We start from the raw sequence: 19,650 nt of genomic DNA on the forward strand, positions 1-19,650 counted from the left end.
TATTAGATCCTTTTTCTTGAAGGAATTCAGAATAAGTGTAACCCAACATGGGGTCATTTAGGGATGTTAGGGATGACTTTGTGGTAGTAAGTGGCAAAACATTATTTCTTTACCCTTATTGTATCAGTGGATAGTCGTTCAGTGGCCTTGTTTAGGATATGCTTGTTCCTATTAGGTAAGGATTGGCCACAGGATCATCTAGGGCTGCTGTGAGGAACATTCTGGCTATCTGGCACATAAAATTGTTCACATCCACTCCAATTTGACAGGTCTGATAAAGTTGCTGGGGGCTTAGTCTTCTTATTGAAGAGTGTACACAATCTGGAGATCTTCATGGACTCTGAACTCCTGTTTGATGAGCAGGTGGCAGCTTTGTACAGGAAGGCCTTTGCTCAGCTCCATCCACAATTAGTTGTGAACCTTCCTAGATCAAGAGGCTCTTCAGGTAGTGTAGTCACCTCACAGCTTGTCTATTAACCTGAGACTGCCCTCAAAGACGTCATGGAAACGTCAACTGGTTCAGAATGTGGTAGAATTGGCAGTTATCAGCATGCCTTGGTATCCGTACATGATGCCTCTATCCTGCAAGCTGTGCTGGTTGCCAGTTTGTTTCCAAGTGCATAAGGCTTCGTTGAGGCACTCACTAATTTGCTATGACATCTGTGTGGCCAAATCAAGCTGACAGGGTGGATATGCTTCAAGTTTCTTTGATCAAACAATGTTATGAGGACCCAGGAAGCGTATTTTCTCTGTTGAAACTCCTACCCTCTGGATTAAGGTTTCCCTGCCAGAAGGTCATTAAGGCCCTGAGCTTGGGCTAGAGTCACTGAAGCCCACTTCATGGAATGTTTTGGGGTTGTCTACTGAGTTCACTACATTGTTCCTTTTTAAAAAGTTTTTGTTGCATCTCATCTAGTAATTAATCTGAGAATTCATGCTACAGTCATGAAATGGAGCACTTACATTTTAAGCCTATTGGGAAAGATAGCCATAATTTTATGCCATATTTTTAGATTGGTTCCAGTTAAGTGGGTAAAGGAGTACAGTCCTATACAACACCTACTTCTGAGGGGCTTCCTGTTCTTGTTTTTATTTGAAATATCTAGCTTTCAATTGTTTTCTCTTCAATACTGTAAGTAGTGTTTATTTTCACACAGGTATTAGCAAAAGTGATGATGTTTTGATAGTGTTAAAATCAAACAGGATAACATTTGTTTCAGTACATCAACCATGATACATAACAAACTTTATGTTTGCAGTTACCCTGCTGTAGCATTCGAACTGGTTTTTTTTGTTCCTTTGTATTCTTTGTAGAGAGCATTGCTAGAACAGAAGCAGAAGAAGAAACGTCAGGAACCAATGATGGTTCAGTCCAATGTAGACAGCCGCACAAGGACCCGTAGAATGAAACAATCTGAAGAACAAGCACCACTGGTTGAGTCTTACCTCAATAGTAACAGCAGCACTATCTATCATGGTATATAGCAATTTATTGTACAATGTTCTGTGGACTGGCAAGATATAAATATCTCTGAGAATCATTTCATTTTACACAATAAGAATAAATTTTAACTTAATAGAAAGTTGATACAGATAGTCCTCAACTTACAACCACAATGGAGCCCAAAAGTTATGTTGCTAAGTGAGACATTTGTTAAGTGAATTTTGTCGCATTTTACGACTTTTCTTTCCACATTTGTTAAAAACAAAAAAAAAATCACTGCAATTATTAAGTGAATCTGGCTTCCCCATTGACTTTGCTTGTTAGGTCACAAAGGGTGATCATGTGACCACAGGACACTGCAACTGTCATAAATGTGAGTCAGTTGCCAAGCACCTGAAATTTGATCAGGTGACCATGGGGATGTTGCAACAGTCATAAGTGTGAAAAATGATCATAAGTAACTTTTTTCAATGCTGTTGTAACTTTGGAAGGTCACTAAAACAAACTGTTGTAAGTTGAGGACTACTTGTACTAGTTATATTCATGTTGAATTGATTTAAATATTTATTATTTTTTTCACTGCTACCATGTTTCCCCAAAAGTAAGGCCTACACCTACCTCAAGCCCTAGCTTGATTTTTGGAGGTGGGCCTAATATAAGCCCTATCTTAAAAATAAGCCTTAGTTTTGGGGTGAGGCACACACCTAAAAATCAAACTGGAGTGGGGGTGTGGAGCTGCCCCACCCGTCCTGTACCCACTTACCTTGCAGCCAGGCCTCTCCTTGCCGGCCCACTTCTTCTGAGGCCTCTTCTGCAGCCAGGCCTGCATTTCTCAATCACAGGCCTTTCCAGAAGGCCTGTGCAGCCAAGAACTGAGTATGGATTCAATCCATAGCTTGGTTCTGCAAGACCTTAGCAGCCGAGCACCAAGAATCCATAACTCGGTACTCGGCTACTTAGACCTTCTGGAAAGGCCTGACTGCAAAATGCAGGCCTGAATGCAGCTGCAGAACTTTGGCTCCAGAAGAAGTGGACCAGCTGGGTGGGGCTGTGGGTGCCAGAGGTGAGGTAAGGCCTATCCCGAAATAAGACCTGGTCTTATTTTGGGGGAAACATGGTATATGATTGCCTGTTGCACAAATAAAAGACGCTAGGCAGGGTGATAACAGCACTGAAGATTTTACCAGTTTCAAAGACCTGTTCAAAGCCTCAGCTGAAGTGGGTTTTGAGGAGGCTTTATGAAACATTGAGGTGCTTGGTACTCATGGAAGGCCTCTGTCAATCTGCACAGGTACAAAGACCTGCACAGGTACAAAGACCTTCCAGCAGTTTTGGAAAAGCAGCCGTCTGAAAGAACATACATTGCTTTGATGAGTGCTGCTGAGGTGGAGCATCTTGCCACAGATCAAATCATTCCTTTGATCTAACTTGAGGCAGCTCCATGAAGCATTGCCGCTCCACACATGCCTCATCATTTATATATGCAGTTCAGAATGAATTCATATAAATTCATAGCCCGCTCGGCAAAGGGTAATTGGATTCTGTACTAATTTATTTAGCATAAATCATGTTTTATTTATGCTTTCTGTCCCTCCCATAGAGATTCTTTTTTTCTCCCTCAAATTGTCTCAGGAAACAAAGGCTGTTGCTTTTATTAATAAGCTGTAGTCTAGTAGAAAACAAACAAGCAGATCATTGAGCAAATCAATTCAGAGTTTTCGCTCAAGATATAAATGACCAGGGTCAAATTATTTTACTTCAGATATATTAAGCCAAGCTCTGGAGAATGCTGTAATGTTGGGAAAGATGGAAGGAGAAGACGACAACCAGTAACCTAATAGAATGCAATAACCAAAAATCCACTTGTTTGTGGATCTTTCCTTAATGCAGTCAGTTTATAAATTCTGTAGGCTTAGAATATGCAGTGTTTACATAACATTCTGGATGGAGTATTCTATATTGTGGGCACAGATGTTTATCATTTCTGTTTTGGCCATTTGAGACTTACCCCTTTATCAAGAAATAAACACAGGGAAAATCCCTACCATAGCTTGCCTGAGGCTGGAAAGCTGTTTGGCTGGAAACTGGTAAGGTTGATTGCAGGCTGATATGCCTAACAATCCCTCCATGTAGGTAGAGGCCTGTACCACATATAATCCCTGCTGTAGCATTTCTTGAATTTGGCAACTAAAGAAATTGTGCCACATCTCAAAATTGTTGAAGGAATCAAGGAATTCTTGATTTTTTTTAAACAAGAAAAATATTTTTCTGATATCAAAATATACTAAAATATATGAGGTGGAATGTAGTCTAGAATCACAGGAGGGAGGAGCTGTTTCTCAGACAGCGGAAAAAATATTGGAGCTTGGAATCTTTGATATATAGGTAAAGGCGGTCCTCTCCCCCGCCTAGACATTCAAGGGCAGATCTAATAGTTATGCAGTTAAGTACTTCAGTCTGGCAAGATTTCTGTATATAGGCGAACAACAATAAACTGCTCAGAAATATCTCTAGGTGTCATTCTTGGACCTAACAATATAACACTAATTGGAACAGGAATCTAGCAATATGTGTGTTTCTTGCTATTTATTTGGCAGTCCCATTAATTAGTCTTCCAAGTTGCTTCCCTCCATCATTTCTATATTCTGGTTTAAGGCCACCTCTTCAGAAGAATGGCTTTTAAACTATCACATAATTAGCTTCTTTGGAGCTTGCAAAAGTTCACTCAGAATATATCAGCAAAGCTAGATGCATAGAAGGTTTTTTTGTTACTCAAATTAATAGCTATCTTTTTGTCGGCAGATACTGCATTGTGTGCCTTTAGTTTCACTAGCAGTCATGAAGAAAACTGTACTTTCCACACTATGTATTATATTGCATTGTACTGGGAGATTTCTAAAATAAGAAATATCAATTCAGTACATCTTTGGCTTGTTACAAACTGGACCATAGGAACTTGCAAAAGCTATATAATTAGGCTAGAATTTTCTCTCTATTGATCTGCCAGAAGCCACACTAAACCCAGTTTGGGGCTTTAGTTCTAGTTAGACATATAAGATTTCACTAGAAATGGCATTTTTATCTTGCAGAGTAAAATATTCACAATAATTATATTTATTAATTAAGCAATTTACTATGACCTGAATCACATGAAACTGTAGGTAGCAAATGATATTGATATTTAATCTGATTAAAGCACTTTTATTGTAAATCTCTTTTACTGTATATTGTATCTTTGCTATTGTTGCATTGGCTATGGAGGCTGCTTTGATAAACCATTCATTGATAAATGTTTGAATATAGTAAAACAAATCACAGTAGTAACAAATAATACAAAATGATACATTAATATAATAGAGCTAATATTAATGTTAATACATGTCAGGCTCCCTGACAAGCCAGCTGATAAACAAAATCCATCATGGCATCACTATTGATGGCTTTGCTATAGAAGTTAGGCAAGAACAAGAACAATGCAAGAATAGGTGGAGGACCCAAATATACAGGAGAAACGCTAAGAAGATCAACAGCATTGAACTCAGCATGTTTCATCATGACTTTATCATGGATGTTTGGTCATTCCCTTTCCTCTTCCTCCCTACCGCAGTCCTGCAGAAGCCCACTTGAAAGCCTCATTTTGTTGTTTTTATCACAAAGGATGTGATTTTAAGCATCCAAAAGAGAATGTTTTGTGCTCTTCAAATGCTTTGAACTACTGCCTCTCTCTAAACTACAGCTAACATGACAGTATTAATTATAAGTATTCCTCAAGTTAGTTGGTCAGCGACCATTCAAAGTTCCAGCGGCACTTAATGAGGGAGACTTATGACTGGCCTATGTAGTTGCAATTATTGCAGCATCCCTGTGGTAATGTGATTGCTCAGTGCCTGGCTCACAATTATGTTGCAGTGAGCAGCAGTCAGATGATTGTAATTCTGATGTTCCCTGCCAGCTTCCCACAAACAAAGTCAATGGGGAAGCTAGCAGGAAGTCACTCTGACTCCCGCTTTTTTTTTGCCCACCTGCACTCCATAGAGCCTACATGTGACACCCCAACCATTGTGATACTTGTCTGTGCTTTAGTTCCTGCCCCTGGCATCTCCCACAACATCCTCTGGCCATCTTACCTGGGACTCCTACATCTTCCCACTTAGAGACCTGCTCAGTCCTGGGGTTACAATGGCACCTAGAAGTGCAGGGTTGTTGTTGCTAACTGATGTTGGCACATAACGTCATGCTTTACGACCACTTTGCTTAGTAACAGAAATACTGGTCCCAGTTACCGTTGTTTCCTTTAGTTTGGGAGTTGTGGTCCAAAACACTTGGGACTGGACCACAATTTTGTTTGTCTACTCTTTTGTATAGAATCATTAAGATCCATCTTGGATCATAAAAGGGCAGGTGGATTGCTCACATTCTTGCTGACATACGCATGAAAACTTAAGCTTTAATAACCTTTGAAATAATTCCTTCTCTTTAATACTAATTCCTCAAACTGCTGCTCACAGTAATAGCTTCTGGCTAAATGCTAATTAAAGACTCCAATTACTGATATAATAGGAAGACAAGTGGCAGTTGTAAAAAGTTTGTGTATGTCTTAGAATAAGTAGAGTAGCAACGCATGTAAATGGGTCTGCAGATTACATGCTTTAATGAATGTTTGACATTTGTTAGGATTCACCAGCTTTATTTCTAGAATGCTGAGAAAGAAAATATTCCTATAATCACATATAACTTCAGTTTGAACGATCAGATACTTGTTCAATAAGAACCATGAAGCAATAGATTCATGCACCCACTTCTTGCCCTTTTACCATCACTAAATATAGTTTGGTGACTAGTAATTACAAGGAACTATACAGTACTTAATGTTTTTGAAGTAAGCCAGTGTTAAAAGTTGGCTACTAAATCCTAGCATATTAAGATGCCATTGGTTTTGATATAACGAGAAGTTATGATTACTTGCAATGTTTTTGCTTTGCTTTGCTAGGTTTAAGTGCATCCTGGGTAATTTCACAAGACCAATGATTTTTTTAAAAAAAATTCTGAATATTCATACAGCTACAGTATACAGTGTTAAGAATAATGGTCAGATCATAGATGAAGTGATGATTGCAAATATATATGAATTATTCAAATAAACATTCACTTTGTAATAACCATCTGATAAAGTAATTTATTTAGGAACACTTTAGATCTATGAAACTAAGTGATATGGTGAGTCATTCTCACTGGTAATATATTCTACAATCTACTTCAGATTTTAGGAGTATTTATTAGTCAACGGGGAAATCATTTGCAGTTTCCTTTTAAATCATATGAAGTTCAGTGGGGTTTATCCACAAAGAAATAGAATAGTATTACTGAATATTACGTAATACTGTATTACTATAATACTGTTTTTCAGTATTCCTTTAAGAAAATAAAGTTTGTTCCATCATTAAAATGGACTTCAGTGCTAGTTATCTCTTTGTTTTTTAAGTCAGTTTAGCATCCTGGCTTCTCCTCCTTGCCAGATTTAGAATAACAAGATGCTGAAGCTATTTAAAAAGACACTTTTTTGTAAATAAGATTCATTTGAGAAAGAACAGACATATCTATGAAACTGCATATCTTTGGAAAAGTCTAAAATTGTAATAGTAACATTTAGAAAAGGAATCCAAGGATTTCTTGGTCAACAAGCGTTCCAATGGGAACACTGGTGTTCTGGAGTAGTCGCCACCCCTGGGACATCAGATTTACCCCCATATTAGCTTTCCAAATGTTGTTTGAAATTTTGTAGAGCATATAGGAAGTATGACAATGCTGTTGGATGTTTTGGTTAATGTCATCCTTGACACACTGTTGTTTTGCAATATAGTTTTAGTAAGTGGTTTAGTTTAATTTTAAGGTGGGCATTTTAGCAATAATATTGTTGTTTAAATTGTTTTGTTGTGATCTGCTGAGAGGTTGATATGATTGCAGTATTAAATAAATAAACATTATTATTAGGTATTATGCGTTAGAGATGTAACATATTTTAGGAGCAGGGAGTCATATTTTTCACAAAACATTTAGGGGTAGATTAGCATTTCTCCCTGTTATACCATATTTGGCATATGCTGTTGGGGATTTATAATGCCCAACATAATCATATAATTTATAATTTCTTTCTCTTTTTTGTCATAGATTTTTGAAACATATATGTATCGGTTTCAAAAGAGGAACCCTGACTATACTATGAAACTGGGTGATTTTCATTTATTTTACAGAAAACATTGCCAAAAAGTTTGGACCAATGGGGATAATGCCAATTTTTGGAACTGTGTTCTGGATATTCTCAGCACATGGGAAGAATGTGTTAGTTCATTAAATGAGTGTCATGGGATCATTTATGAAGAAAAAAAATCTAGTGAAATAGCCGCTTGCTATTTTTCCTTATTCATCAGGATATGTCCCTACATTCTCGGTTTATTTTATCTTTTTATATATATACACTTCCAAATAAGCAGTGTTTTTCAGCCACATACCATTTTTAGTTTCTAAGGGTATGCCTGAGAGTTAGGTGTTCCTTTGGGATCCTGTAAGAGTCATTGCATTTCAGTTTTTCATGTTTTCTCCAGTAGAGCAGAGCCTGTGATTGCCAGAATTATTCCTTGCAGTACATGGTGGGAAATTCTGGCTCTCCCATCATCCTAGAAAATATGCTTTCCTTCCTAGAGGAGAAGATAGCAAACGGTACAGGTGGACTAGCACTGATGATGTTACCTAGTTTGGGTAATGAAATGTTTGCAAGAAAACAAGCAAGCTGAGAGAGCACCAAGGATTCCTCCATACAGGCGGGCCTTGAGAGGGACATCAAGTCCACACCTTGTCTAGAGAATAAGAACCAACCATAAAGGATTCCATTAAAAATACTCCATCCTTTTGTCCTATTCTGGTTTATTCTGTATTTTTCTCCTGTTTAATTCCTTGAGAAAATGATTTTACAATATATTTAACTTGCTTCTCAGTGGCTTCACGCACTGGTAGCGCTTCTCTTTCTTTTCTTTCTTTCTTAAATTTTTCCTTCTCTTTTTTTTAATCTGTCTCTTTGGCTGGATCACCCCAAATATCTCAAGCAGTACAAGAGACTGAGCAGGAAGATGTGAAGGTGGCAGCAGATCCACAGGGTCCAAAGTCAACTAAAAAACCCAAAGCAGCGACAGGAGGCTGTCAAACAAACAGTACCAGGAAGGAGAAAAAAGGGAAACAAAAAGGTAGGCTGCATGCTGGTCATCACTGAATAAGAATAAGACATATCATTTAAAAGGGAACAGTACTTAACCGACTGATTTGTTTAAGCAATACATCCTTCAGGAGTTTACGTTATCCACTGAAGTCATCTGAGCGAGCTCTGATGTGATTTGTCTATCTCCTTTTGCATGTCTTCAAACAAATTACAAGATTTTGGGAACATGAAGCACGGCACTCTAATAATAATAATAACAAGATCACAATAATGCACATCAATAAAATTCTCTGCCTTCCTAAAGTTAGCTTAACCCCAGCTCTCCAAATCTAAACAAAGAAAGGAACTTATGAAAGGATGCTCATACTAGTTTCCACTAAGTTTCCAAAATGGATAATCATGTGTAGAGCTTGCTGAACCCAACCCCCACTTTTGCCAAATTCGTCTTTTCGCAAAAGGATGTTCAAAGTCTGTTGTACCAGGTGGTGCTGNCAGCATTTTGGTTCTTGTTTCATTTTGTATCAATCCTGCTTGAACTAGGGGGGAAAAGAGCAAGGTGCAGTACAGTATTAGGTTTATGCATGTATCTCTTGTTGCATATGCAAAGTTCCATAAAGCCCTTTGCAAATGACACATGATTGTTTTTAAAAATAGTATGTTTTCATGCTGGAATGTTTTTCTTCCACCCTGTCATAAAGACCTCTGTTTAGTGATGAGAATTGCTTTGGATTAGGACATAATATCTCAAGAAGCTTGATTCTGTTGTACAAGTGCAAACCATGTGACAAATATCATCCCTGGGTTTGGCAAGATTCTCACATTGCTGCTATGTTATCTGTGGTAACTCAACTCATCCTTTGGTTTATTATTTTGGACAAGAAGTTGCTGAACTTACAAATCTCACTTGAATGTACCCTGCTTCTGAAGATGCTTGTAGATTTGCAAAATGCTACCTCCAATGGTGTGTCCTAAAATAGGTATACCTTCTTATTCAAAGTGTTCTGATTAATTTTTAGGTTATGCAGAGAAATAACATGATACAATACTTGGCTAAGTCTACAAACATTCATTTGATTTCTGACTCTGTAAAGGCTATTCATTTTAGCCCAAAGTGCTGGCGTATTTTCTAATTCTATATTCATTAGGCTCTACAAAATGTTCATTGAATGATTTTCTGAATCTCAATCATGAAAGACCCTCTTATAAATGTATTGGGACACAGCCAAATACTGCAGGTGTTCTTCTACAATGTGACTTTTTCTTTAACTGTGGTTACAGATTTGGCCAAAAATGCCTATGGACTATTAAATTTAAAACCCGTTGATTTTCTTTTTTAAACCACGAGCTACATATCCGCCCTCATTAGAAATTTATGGGATAATTAATTTTCAAATAGTGTATTCAAAAGCTAATTTTTAATACCCAGTTTACATAAAGAAAAGGCAGAATTCTGCTTAAAAATGAAGCAAAATTGGGCAAAAAGCCTGAAATGGAAGAGCTGTTAATAAGTTTAAATGTATGTATATATAGTACTAGTGTATCAATATGTAATAATGTATAACAGCAATTTACAGCGTCATGTTGTCATAGTGCAGGGGTAGGCAACCTTGGCTCTTTTATGACTCGTGGACTTCAACTCCCAGAATTCCTGAGCCAGCATGGCTGGCTCAGGAATTCTGGGAGTTGAAGTCCACGAGTCATAAAAGAGCCAAGGTTGCCTACCCCTGTCATAGTGCCTAACGTTTTGGGCTAGAAATCGGAAGACTGGGAATTCTAGGCCTACCTTAGACAGGAAAGCTGCCTGGGTGACTTTGGGCCAGTCACTCTCAGCTCACCACCCACAGGATTGATGTTTTGGGGAAAATAGGAGGAGGAAGCAGTGTTACATATGTATGCCATCTTGAGTTATCCAATAATAAAGGAGGGATAAAATTCAAATAACTGTAAATAGCTAACATTTATGTTTCTAAAGTATGATAAGATTAAGAATGGTATTCATTGAAGTGCATTTGAGGACAATCCAGGTTCAGTGGAAAGGAAAGGGTACCAAAGAGAAAGAAAAAAGGGGAAAGTCCTTTTTTATGTATGTATGGGTGCAACTTCAGCAGTCACATAGAAATGATATGTTTTCTATTTGTACCCTATATTTGAACTTGGAGAACTTGGTCTGTGCAGGCAGTGGAATGTGATAGCTGTAGGTTGAAGGAATGATTCCCCCCCCCCGAAATTCCACCATTGGTAGTGATGGGGTTAAATACAGATAGTCCTTGACTTATAACGTTTCATTTAGTGACTGTTTGGAGTTACAATGGCACTGAAAAAGTGACTTATGACCATTTTTCGTATTTAAGATTGTTGCAGCATCCCCATGGTCACGTGGTCAACATTTGATTATATGATCAAAATTCAGTGGGTTCATATTTATGACAGTTGCAGTGTCCTGGGGTTATGTGATCACCTTTGGCAACCTCCTCCCAAGCAAAGTCAATGGGGAAGCCAGATTCACTTAACCGTGTTACAAACTTAACAGTTGTGGCAAGCAAGGTTGTAAAATGGGGCAAAACTCACTTAACAAATGTCTTGCTTAGCAACATAAAATTTTGGGCTTAATTGTAGTCATAAGTCGTAAATGTTTCAAATCCTCAGAAAACAGGTACTGCAGGTAAAGGACATAATGCGTGTAGAGAAAGCCCTGTCTTATGCACATGTGTGGATATTTGTGCCTCTGATCTACATGCAAATAATTTTTTGCTGCAAATAATTTATATCAGACTAATTATTTGCTAGATAGACCCTACAACAGTGATGGCGAACCTTTTAGAGACTGAGTGCCCAAAAAACGGCCCTGCCCTCGGTCCCCCCCTCGGTCCGCCCCCTCCGCCCTGTCCCCTGCCCTGCCTGCAGGGCCACCGCCTCCAAAGCCTGCCACAGATCACCCAAGGGGCCCAGTAGCACCATGGCGTCCATGCCCTCTGCCCGCGCCCCGCAACATCAACTGCATGCAATGGGGTGCGAAGGCGGAATCTTGGCCCTGCTGCCCGGCTGCCATTCCTTGGCTGCACTGCTCTGCACGGGCCGCACTCGGGGGTGACTCTCTGGGGGGCTGCTGGTGAGGAGGGGGCTGCGGGGGGAGGCAGGGCTGGGGCGACGGTGTGCATGCCCACAGAGAGGGCTCTGAGTGCCACTTCTGGCACGCGTACCATAGGTTCGCCACCACTGCCCTACAATAGTTGTATGTGGAAGTTTTCTTCCAAATAGAGAGTATTACTTTTAAAAAGCTGAGGAGAAAAGCTGCAAACCGTATATGCTACACAGTAATGGTCAAAATAAACCTTAAAATGTGGGGAATGAGTATAAGGAATAGATTGGAGATCTGCAGGCACTGACTTGCAATCTCAGGCTAATCCTATCTAGTGTAGAAACTTATTTTATTAGATTGTATAATGAATGTAGTTCCTTGGTATTTGACTCCAACTCTTAGCATTTGAGAATTCCCTGCATCTTAGTAGTGCTTTTTCATTAAACTATCACATAAAAAGAAACAATGTACACATGATAGCAGTGTTCCAGTATCTCAGGGGCTGCCACAAAGAAGAGGGAGTCAAGCTATTCTCCAAAGCACCTGAAGGCAGGACAAGAAGCAATGGATGGAAACTAACCAAAGAGAGAAGCAACCTAGAACTAAGGAGAAGTTAGAACAATTAATCAATGGAATGATTTGCCTCCAGAAGTTGAGGATGATGCAGCACTGGAGGTTTTTAAGAAGAGACTGGACAGCCACTTGTCTGGAATGGTGTAGGACAGTGATGGCGAACCTTTTAGAGACCGGGTGCCCAAACCACAACCTAAAACTCACTTATTTATCGCAAAGTGCCAGAGCTGCATCAGCATTGTGGTGCCCTCGGGGGCATGGGGATGTGGCCCACTGGGTGAGCATGGCTGCAGTTGTCACGGCAGACTGGGTGGGTGTGGCTGGGGTGGACATGGCCCCCTCGAGTTTGCTTATGGGGGGATACCTGTGGGGGCTGGGCAGGGTTGGGGGAGATCAAGGGGATCCCTGGCAGGTGGGGTGGTGGGCAGGAGGCTCAGCATAGATGGGGGAGGTACACAATCCTAGTTGGGACTGGGGGACCATGGTGCTGATGGGGATCCGGCTTTCCCTGCTTGGGGTGGCCTTTGACTTGCTGGGTGTCGGCGTGCTATACCACCTCTACTTGAACTTTCTAGTTGGCTGCTTCGCCTCCTTTGTGCTGGGTGGAGCTGCCGCTCCGGACGGCAGTGGCGGCCTAATGGACCTGCACAAGCTGCTGGCAGCGGCAGCGCGCGTGCCCACAAAGAGGGCTCTGAGTGCCGCCTCTGGCACGCGTACCATAGGTTCGCCACCACTGGTGTAGGATTTCCTGCCTGAACAGGGAGTAGGACTAGAAGACCTCCAAGGTTCCTTCCAACTCTGTTGTTCTGCTCTGTTTTGTTAAGTTACAATAAATTCATCCATTACGAGGTGCTGATTTTGGCAGAATGCTATGGAAATTCAGTAGATGATACATCAGAAAATACCGCCTCCTTGCACAATCCTCAGCGAATTTTTTTTCTAAAATCATGTTCTCATAGAAATCATGTCATTGAAAATACTATGTTCCTGTTAGCTGTCTACAGTTTTAAAATATGGGTCACTTGAAAATCAAGAGATATGAATTAGATCAAAGTCTTGCTGATGAAGTGACTTTCTGGTAAGCTGTACGAAAAAGTAAATTTTATTTTAAAAAAGAGACAAGGCGTCTTTTTTTTTTTTAACTGCTATTTTCTGATCATTCTTATTTTAAAGCAATCCAGCCTTTCCTCCAAGAGTTACAGAGCCAGCTTTCAGTAGGGATGGAGTTTTTTAGTCATGCTTTAGAATTCTAATGTGCAGATGTCACCATGGTGGAGACACTAGGCTTTTGAGTATATTAAATATTCCAAGGAACAGAGCAGCAGCCGGCTCTACATCCGCTCAAACCAGTTTGTTTATTCTGCAGTTATGTATGCAGTAGGGATGAACCAAAACTGCTTACACAAGTTCACTTTTGTTTTAATTGGAAGCAGATCCTAAACTAAAGAAATAAAGTGTGTGTGCGGTAGAATTTCATAATGTAGCTTTAGTAGCAAATTAGTTTTACAGTATTTATTTATTTCTAACAATAGTATAGCACCTCCACTAAGTTATTTTACTGCTTTTTCCAGACTCCCCCCCCCCCCCGCTTCCATCTTAACATTTATGAAATCGAGTTGCTGCTATGTTCTGCTCTTCATATCACTTGGAGCCCTGCCCCTGTTCTTCAGGTTGTACTATAGTTAAGATAATACAGTAAGACCTGGAGACACGGGTTCAAATCCACCTTTAGATGGAAGCTCTGAGATGATTTTAAGCCATACAATCTTTTAGTCCGGTTTAGCTTGCACAGCAGTTATGAGGGGGGGAAAAATAGAGAGTGCTATATACACCACATTCCTGAAGGAAAAGTAGACTAAAAATCTTAGTTAACAAATAATTCTAAAACTTCTGAATATTAATTAAATGAATTGGGCTGGATCTTTGTTGCCATCTAGTGGTTATCTGGATAGTTGCCACCTTATAAAGGAACCTTATTTGCTTCTGTTTGTCCAGTAGGCAGATGCTGTCTTTTATAGGCACAGGCTTTAAAAAAAAACAACCCAACCCTCTAATCTACTTTTTGTTTCTGTTTTGTTCCAAAAATATTCACTTATTTGCTTATTTCTGGGATTAGTTGTAACCCTTTACTTTGCTCAATTTCATCATTTTATTAATAAATTTTTCTGCTTGTTCCTTGTTATAATACCTTCAGTGACTCTTATTTCCTGTCAAGTTGAATTTATATTACTCTGAAAGACTTATTCTTACATATGTTAAAAAATGTGAGATAGGCCTTTCAACAAGTTGTAATTGTGGCTATTGCAGCATCCCTATAGTCACATGATGATGATTTTGGTACAATTACAGTAGCTACAGTGTCCCACAGTATTTTAGATTTTGTCATTAATTTCCAGAAAAGCAACCTCATGAAAACTTTGTAAAAGCATCCTAGCTTTGTGAGAATTTAAATTATATGTGCTAATTCATACATAGCAGTTAATGGTTGAACAAATCTAAAAGAGTGCATACGTAATCTGGCACTTTAAATATTTATTGTGGAATATGTGAGAATGAATTCGGGGCCTTAGTTTTTTAAAAAAGTAAGGTGGATGAAACAAATTAAAAATAGTAGCCAAAGAGGGAAATAGATCATACTTATCCATTTTTAGTATATTTTTGCATGAAAAGTTGTTAAAACATTAACATTTTGTAATAATGGCCAATTGTTTGCAATTTCTTCATTTTTTAAAGCCTTAAAGAATGAGAAGTGCATAAACTGCTTTACAAAAGATTCAAAATATTTTATTATTTCAAAATACACTTTCCTCTTTCCAAATTAGAAAAATATATATGGACATAAATTATTTTATTGTTTATATATTATATGACATTGCTGCAATTCTTGGTTGGTAGGTATTGATGGTCCAGCTGCTTTTCAAGATGAAGTACAGGTAGCAGGCAGCCAAGTTCAAATTCTTACTGTTGGAGAATCTTGCCATGATGAGGATGATGGAGAGATGATAGCTACCAGCCAACAACAAGGCAAACAAGACATTAGAGTAACAATGCAGAAGAAAGGTAAGAACTCAGTGATATTTTCAAATATTTTTGGCTTTTTCATCATGGTGTCTGCAGGATGAGGAGGAAAGAGCAAAAGTAAACCTATACTTTTTTATGTCATCATCATCAGTCAATCATCATCATCATCATAATTATCATCTCTCTCTCTCACACACACACATACACTTGCAAAATTGTGCCAGTATGCATCCCTGTGGCATTGTCAGATAACAAAAAAGATTGAGGTTTCATATAGTTTGTGGGTAGGCATTACTTAGGGCCAGTAAATTATGCAGTGTACAAAGCTGAAGTTTCATTATATAATTACCTGTCTCTCCATACAAAAAAATGCTAATGGATTGTATTGTAATCCCAGGATGTTCAAATGCATCCATTAGGAAAACTTAGTTTGAAGCCTGGGATATGTTATTAGCAATAAGCAAAATTCATAAAATACAGTAGATAGTCGAGCTTGGCAGCCTCCAAGTGATATTAGAAATATGTCTGATTCCTCAAATGTCAGGGCCTCTCCACATACCATCTAATAAGCAACAGAAGGGAATTAGAAAAATATCTGGCAGATATTTTGTGTGTCTTACAATTGTTTGGTCCTGGATTGAATTTATCTGCTTAACATGTTTGCTGGTAACTGACCAAAGTTTGCCATTAACTAATCTATGTTATTTCCCCATGAAGCTTCTAGAAACTCTTGCTGTAATTTGGTAGATAAATTAAGTGGGCAGGAAATACGGATTAGGCAGAAAGGCACCAAATGTTTCATTTAATATTCTTGCCAAAATTATCACTAGCAGCATCAGTTATTAGGAAATATTCTGCTCTTCATTTTTTTTTCAGTGAAGCAAATTAAAAGAGCAAATAACATTTTGTTACATTTTACCAAAGTTCCACTTCTTAAATACTGTCAATACTGTTATTGTAAGAATATGAGCAGACATTAGTAGATCTTACATGGTCTTAAAAGCATCATATTGATAGATAACTGCTACACTGCACTAATAAGAGAAGCATAAATACCTTAGTTTTGCACCTGTGCACCCTAGGAATTTAAGAACATTTGAATCCAGTGCCACTGAATTGGCAAGTACAGAATTATGCCATACAGTGCCAGCCTTTGTGGACACAATTGAAAAAGAAATGATGAAAGGCCCATATCACAATTTTTAAATTTATGTAAGAATAAGATGCAAAATGCATTGGCGTGGGATTTGTCATGTTGAGTTGAACCAGTTTGCTTAATCAGGATTTTGCCCTATAAAGGCAGGGCTTAAAGGCAGTTTCACTCTTCTGCAATCCAAGGTATGCTTTTTCCTAGTACTTCAAAACTGATGGAGATGAGAAGCTTTGATATAGTAAATAAAATACATGTTCTGAGAGCAAGCAGTTTTGATTATGCAGTAGCCATATAGTCTATAAATATAATGACTATCTCTTAGGCATTTCAAGTAGCATGAATTTTGATGAAGAGGAGGATGAGGAAGATGAAGATAGCTCAAGTTCTTCACAATTAAATAGTAATACCCGACCAGGTTCTGCAACAAGCAAGAAGTCAAATAAGGTGAGTGATCTGATGCGGTGGACTTAAACAGACCTCAGAGTTACCTAAACTAGACATTTACAATAACTTAGACTTATCTTGTCTGTTTGGAGTCTTCGTAACAATTTTTCCCCTCAAAAGATTTCACGTCTGTCCTGAGCTCTTTGCTAAAGCATAGAACCATTTCTTATTTACTCTTTTCATTTTTTTTGATGCAACTATAACACCACATCTGCAGTGCGATATTCTAGGGGATGCAGAAATAGAACAAGGAATTGCTTCCGCACATTCTTTGCAATTTATTCCATTAATTCTTTTTGGTATACAAAGAGCTGAATAAAGCTGTTTATAAAAGGGTAAAAACTTCACAATAGAATCTTATGGTATTCGGTGAATGGGGGATGATTGGTGAAACTGGCACTGCCAATAAAGGATATTTTTAGAAAAAGAAAATATAGCCTATAAAATAGAAAGTTTTAGCATTGAAACTTAGAAGAAGCTCCATGACTACATTCTAAAGCAGACATGTCAAACACAAGGCCCGGGGGCCGGATGTGGCCCGCAAAGTGGTTTCATGTGGCCCGCGAAGCCATCCTGGAAACAGTGAGGGAACAGCCCCCTCTGCCTTGGCCCTGGTCCAGGCTGTTCGGGAGCCAATGTACAATTTTGTGGTGGCCATCTATGCTGAAACGCATTCAGTCTTAGCTCCATAAGCCCCCCCCCCCCGCATGGCCTGAGAGGAACAGTGAGCCTCCTCCAGTGGACCATGCCTTGGCACTTGCCCTGGTTCCACCCCCTTCTGCCAGAGACCCTCAGATCTGTCCCACTCCTGTTCAGGCCCCCACAGGCCCCCTTGACGCGAAAGATGTAGAGCTGGCCACACCCACCCAGTAGGCCACACCCACTCCATCCACACTCACACAGTAGGCCACACCCACCCTGGCCTCACCCACCCAGCCCCCTGAGGGCAACCGCAATGCTGATGCGGCCCTCAATGAAAATGAGTTTGACACCCCTGTTCTAAAGTTTTAGAAAGTCAGTGTAGCCCCTCCCTTCTACCCTCACTATCCTGCAAGGCTAATATTGGTTATAGTATTGATATGTTGCCTACAAAATTCCTAACTCCCAATAAGATCCATGGTTTTTAATAACCAGTCTGGAAAGTAGCAAAACAATGGTGAGATGGGCTGCATTTAAATGTAATATATACGTATTAATAATAAATATTGGTGATGAAATGTTTTACCAAATACTGTATTTTATCTTATATATAAATAACCAGGCATTAATCACAGATAAGGGAGAATTTCAATATCATTAACTTTCAAATTATCAAGTTAGATTGAGTTTATTATACTGTTGATTATTTTTTTTGACAAATACTCCTTTTCTTCAGGCTTTGGCCCCATTAAGCTGCTATCAGCAGTACAAAGTGCTATGCTAGGCTGCAGGTCTAAGACCAACTAAAACCTATTAAGATTCTTCTGAGCTGGTTGTCATCATTAATCTTCCAACAAGACTTTGTACATTTCCAAAGGATGTTCTTTGCTCCAACAAAGGTTTGAGCGAAGCACTTTGGGAAACGTGGTTTGCAAAACAATGCCACTCCCTTGATTTCAGGATCAAAGAGAAGCAGGCACATTGTGCTGCTTTACTGCGTTTCATTCATGCGCTGCCGATGTTTGCAATACCTGTAGAGGCCAGATAAGAGACAATGAATAGGCTGAAAAGCAACATTTGGTACATCTTTCCAGGTCACACCCAGTTTTGTTCCATTGCATTACATTCTCCCATGTGTTCTTTTGTGTGGAAAGTTAGCTGTCCAGAATGCATGCATTCCCTGGGTTTTTTATGTTGCCTTTACAGTACCAGATTTCTATTAAGATTTCTCTCCACATTAATGGCTGTTTGTATATTTAAAATGTGATGCAACTTTTCCTACTCCTCTAGGAAACAGCGTCAGGGCCCAGCCCTTCAACCAATAACCCTGTAATAGATGTGGATGATTTGGAGGAGTTTGCTGTGAGGCCTGCTCCTCAAGGAGCTACTGTCAAATGCCGAATTACAAGAGACAAGAAGGGAATGGACCGTGGAATGTACCCTACTTATTACCTCCATCTCGAAAGGGAGGATGGTAAAAAGGTCATAAAGCCTATTTTCTTGGTTGCCAAAAAAGTAACAATAGTAAACACATAGAGCTAGAACTTGCATAATTATAGGTGTTTTTAAATGTGTGTGTGTGTGTCTGCGTGTGCGTGTGTGTGTGGTTGTATCCCTATCACAAGTATTTGTAATGATGGGAAAATATAGATGAAAATGCAGCACGTTCTGAAAAGGAGAAAGAATATCTGAGAAAAAAATAAAACCGTATGGACGTGCTTTAGGCTAGAACCTTTTTTTGTTGTTGTAAGTCCCATTAAACTAAGTCGAAATTGTTTATGAGAAGATTTTACTGCAGAACTGGAATATGAACCTCCCCTGATTACAGTGTAAGTACTGAATTGTTTATCAAATATCAGCCATTCAGTTACAGTACTTCCACAACACTCCGTGGCCAGGGGGGCGTTTTACCGGGTACGCCTGGTTCGCCAGTTGCGACCTTTTCTGGACCGGGATGCCTTGCGCACAGTTACTCACGCTCTTGTCACCTCCCGCCTGGACTACTGCAATGCTCTCTACATGGGGCTCCCCTTGAGGAGCACTCGGAGGCTCCAGTTAGTCCAGAATGCAGCCGCGCGAGCGGTGAT

General features: G+C 39.3%; 1 protein-coding gene across 1 annotated transcript in view; it reads left to right on the forward strand.

Annotated features, from left to right (window-relative positions):
• The window catches only part of LOC107294101 (tubby protein homolog), a 41,167-nt gene that overhangs the window by 5,815 nt on the left and 15,702 nt on the right, over window positions 1-19,650 (forward strand). Inside the window, exons 3-8 of the mRNA XM_029285537.1 lie at window positions 270-363; window positions 1,315-1,477; window positions 8,545-8,682; window positions 15,202-15,366; window positions 16,803-16,924; window positions 18,854-19,045. Of these exons, the coding sequence (XP_029141370.1) occupies window positions 270-363; window positions 1,315-1,477; window positions 8,545-8,682; window positions 15,202-15,366; window positions 16,803-16,924; window positions 18,854-19,045 (874 nt within the window). The remainder of the gene's footprint in view (window positions 1-269; window positions 364-1,314; window positions 1,478-8,544; window positions 8,683-15,201; window positions 15,367-16,802; window positions 16,925-18,853; window positions 19,046-19,650) is intronic.

Source organism: Protobothrops mucrosquamatus, unplaced genomic scaffold, assembly GCF_001527695.2.
Source record: "Protobothrops mucrosquamatus isolate PMUCROS unplaced genomic scaffold, P.Mucros_1.0 scaffold1831, whole genome shotgun sequence".
Taxonomy (NCBI): domain Eukaryota; kingdom Metazoa; phylum Chordata; class Lepidosauria; order Squamata; family Viperidae; genus Protobothrops; species Protobothrops mucrosquamatus.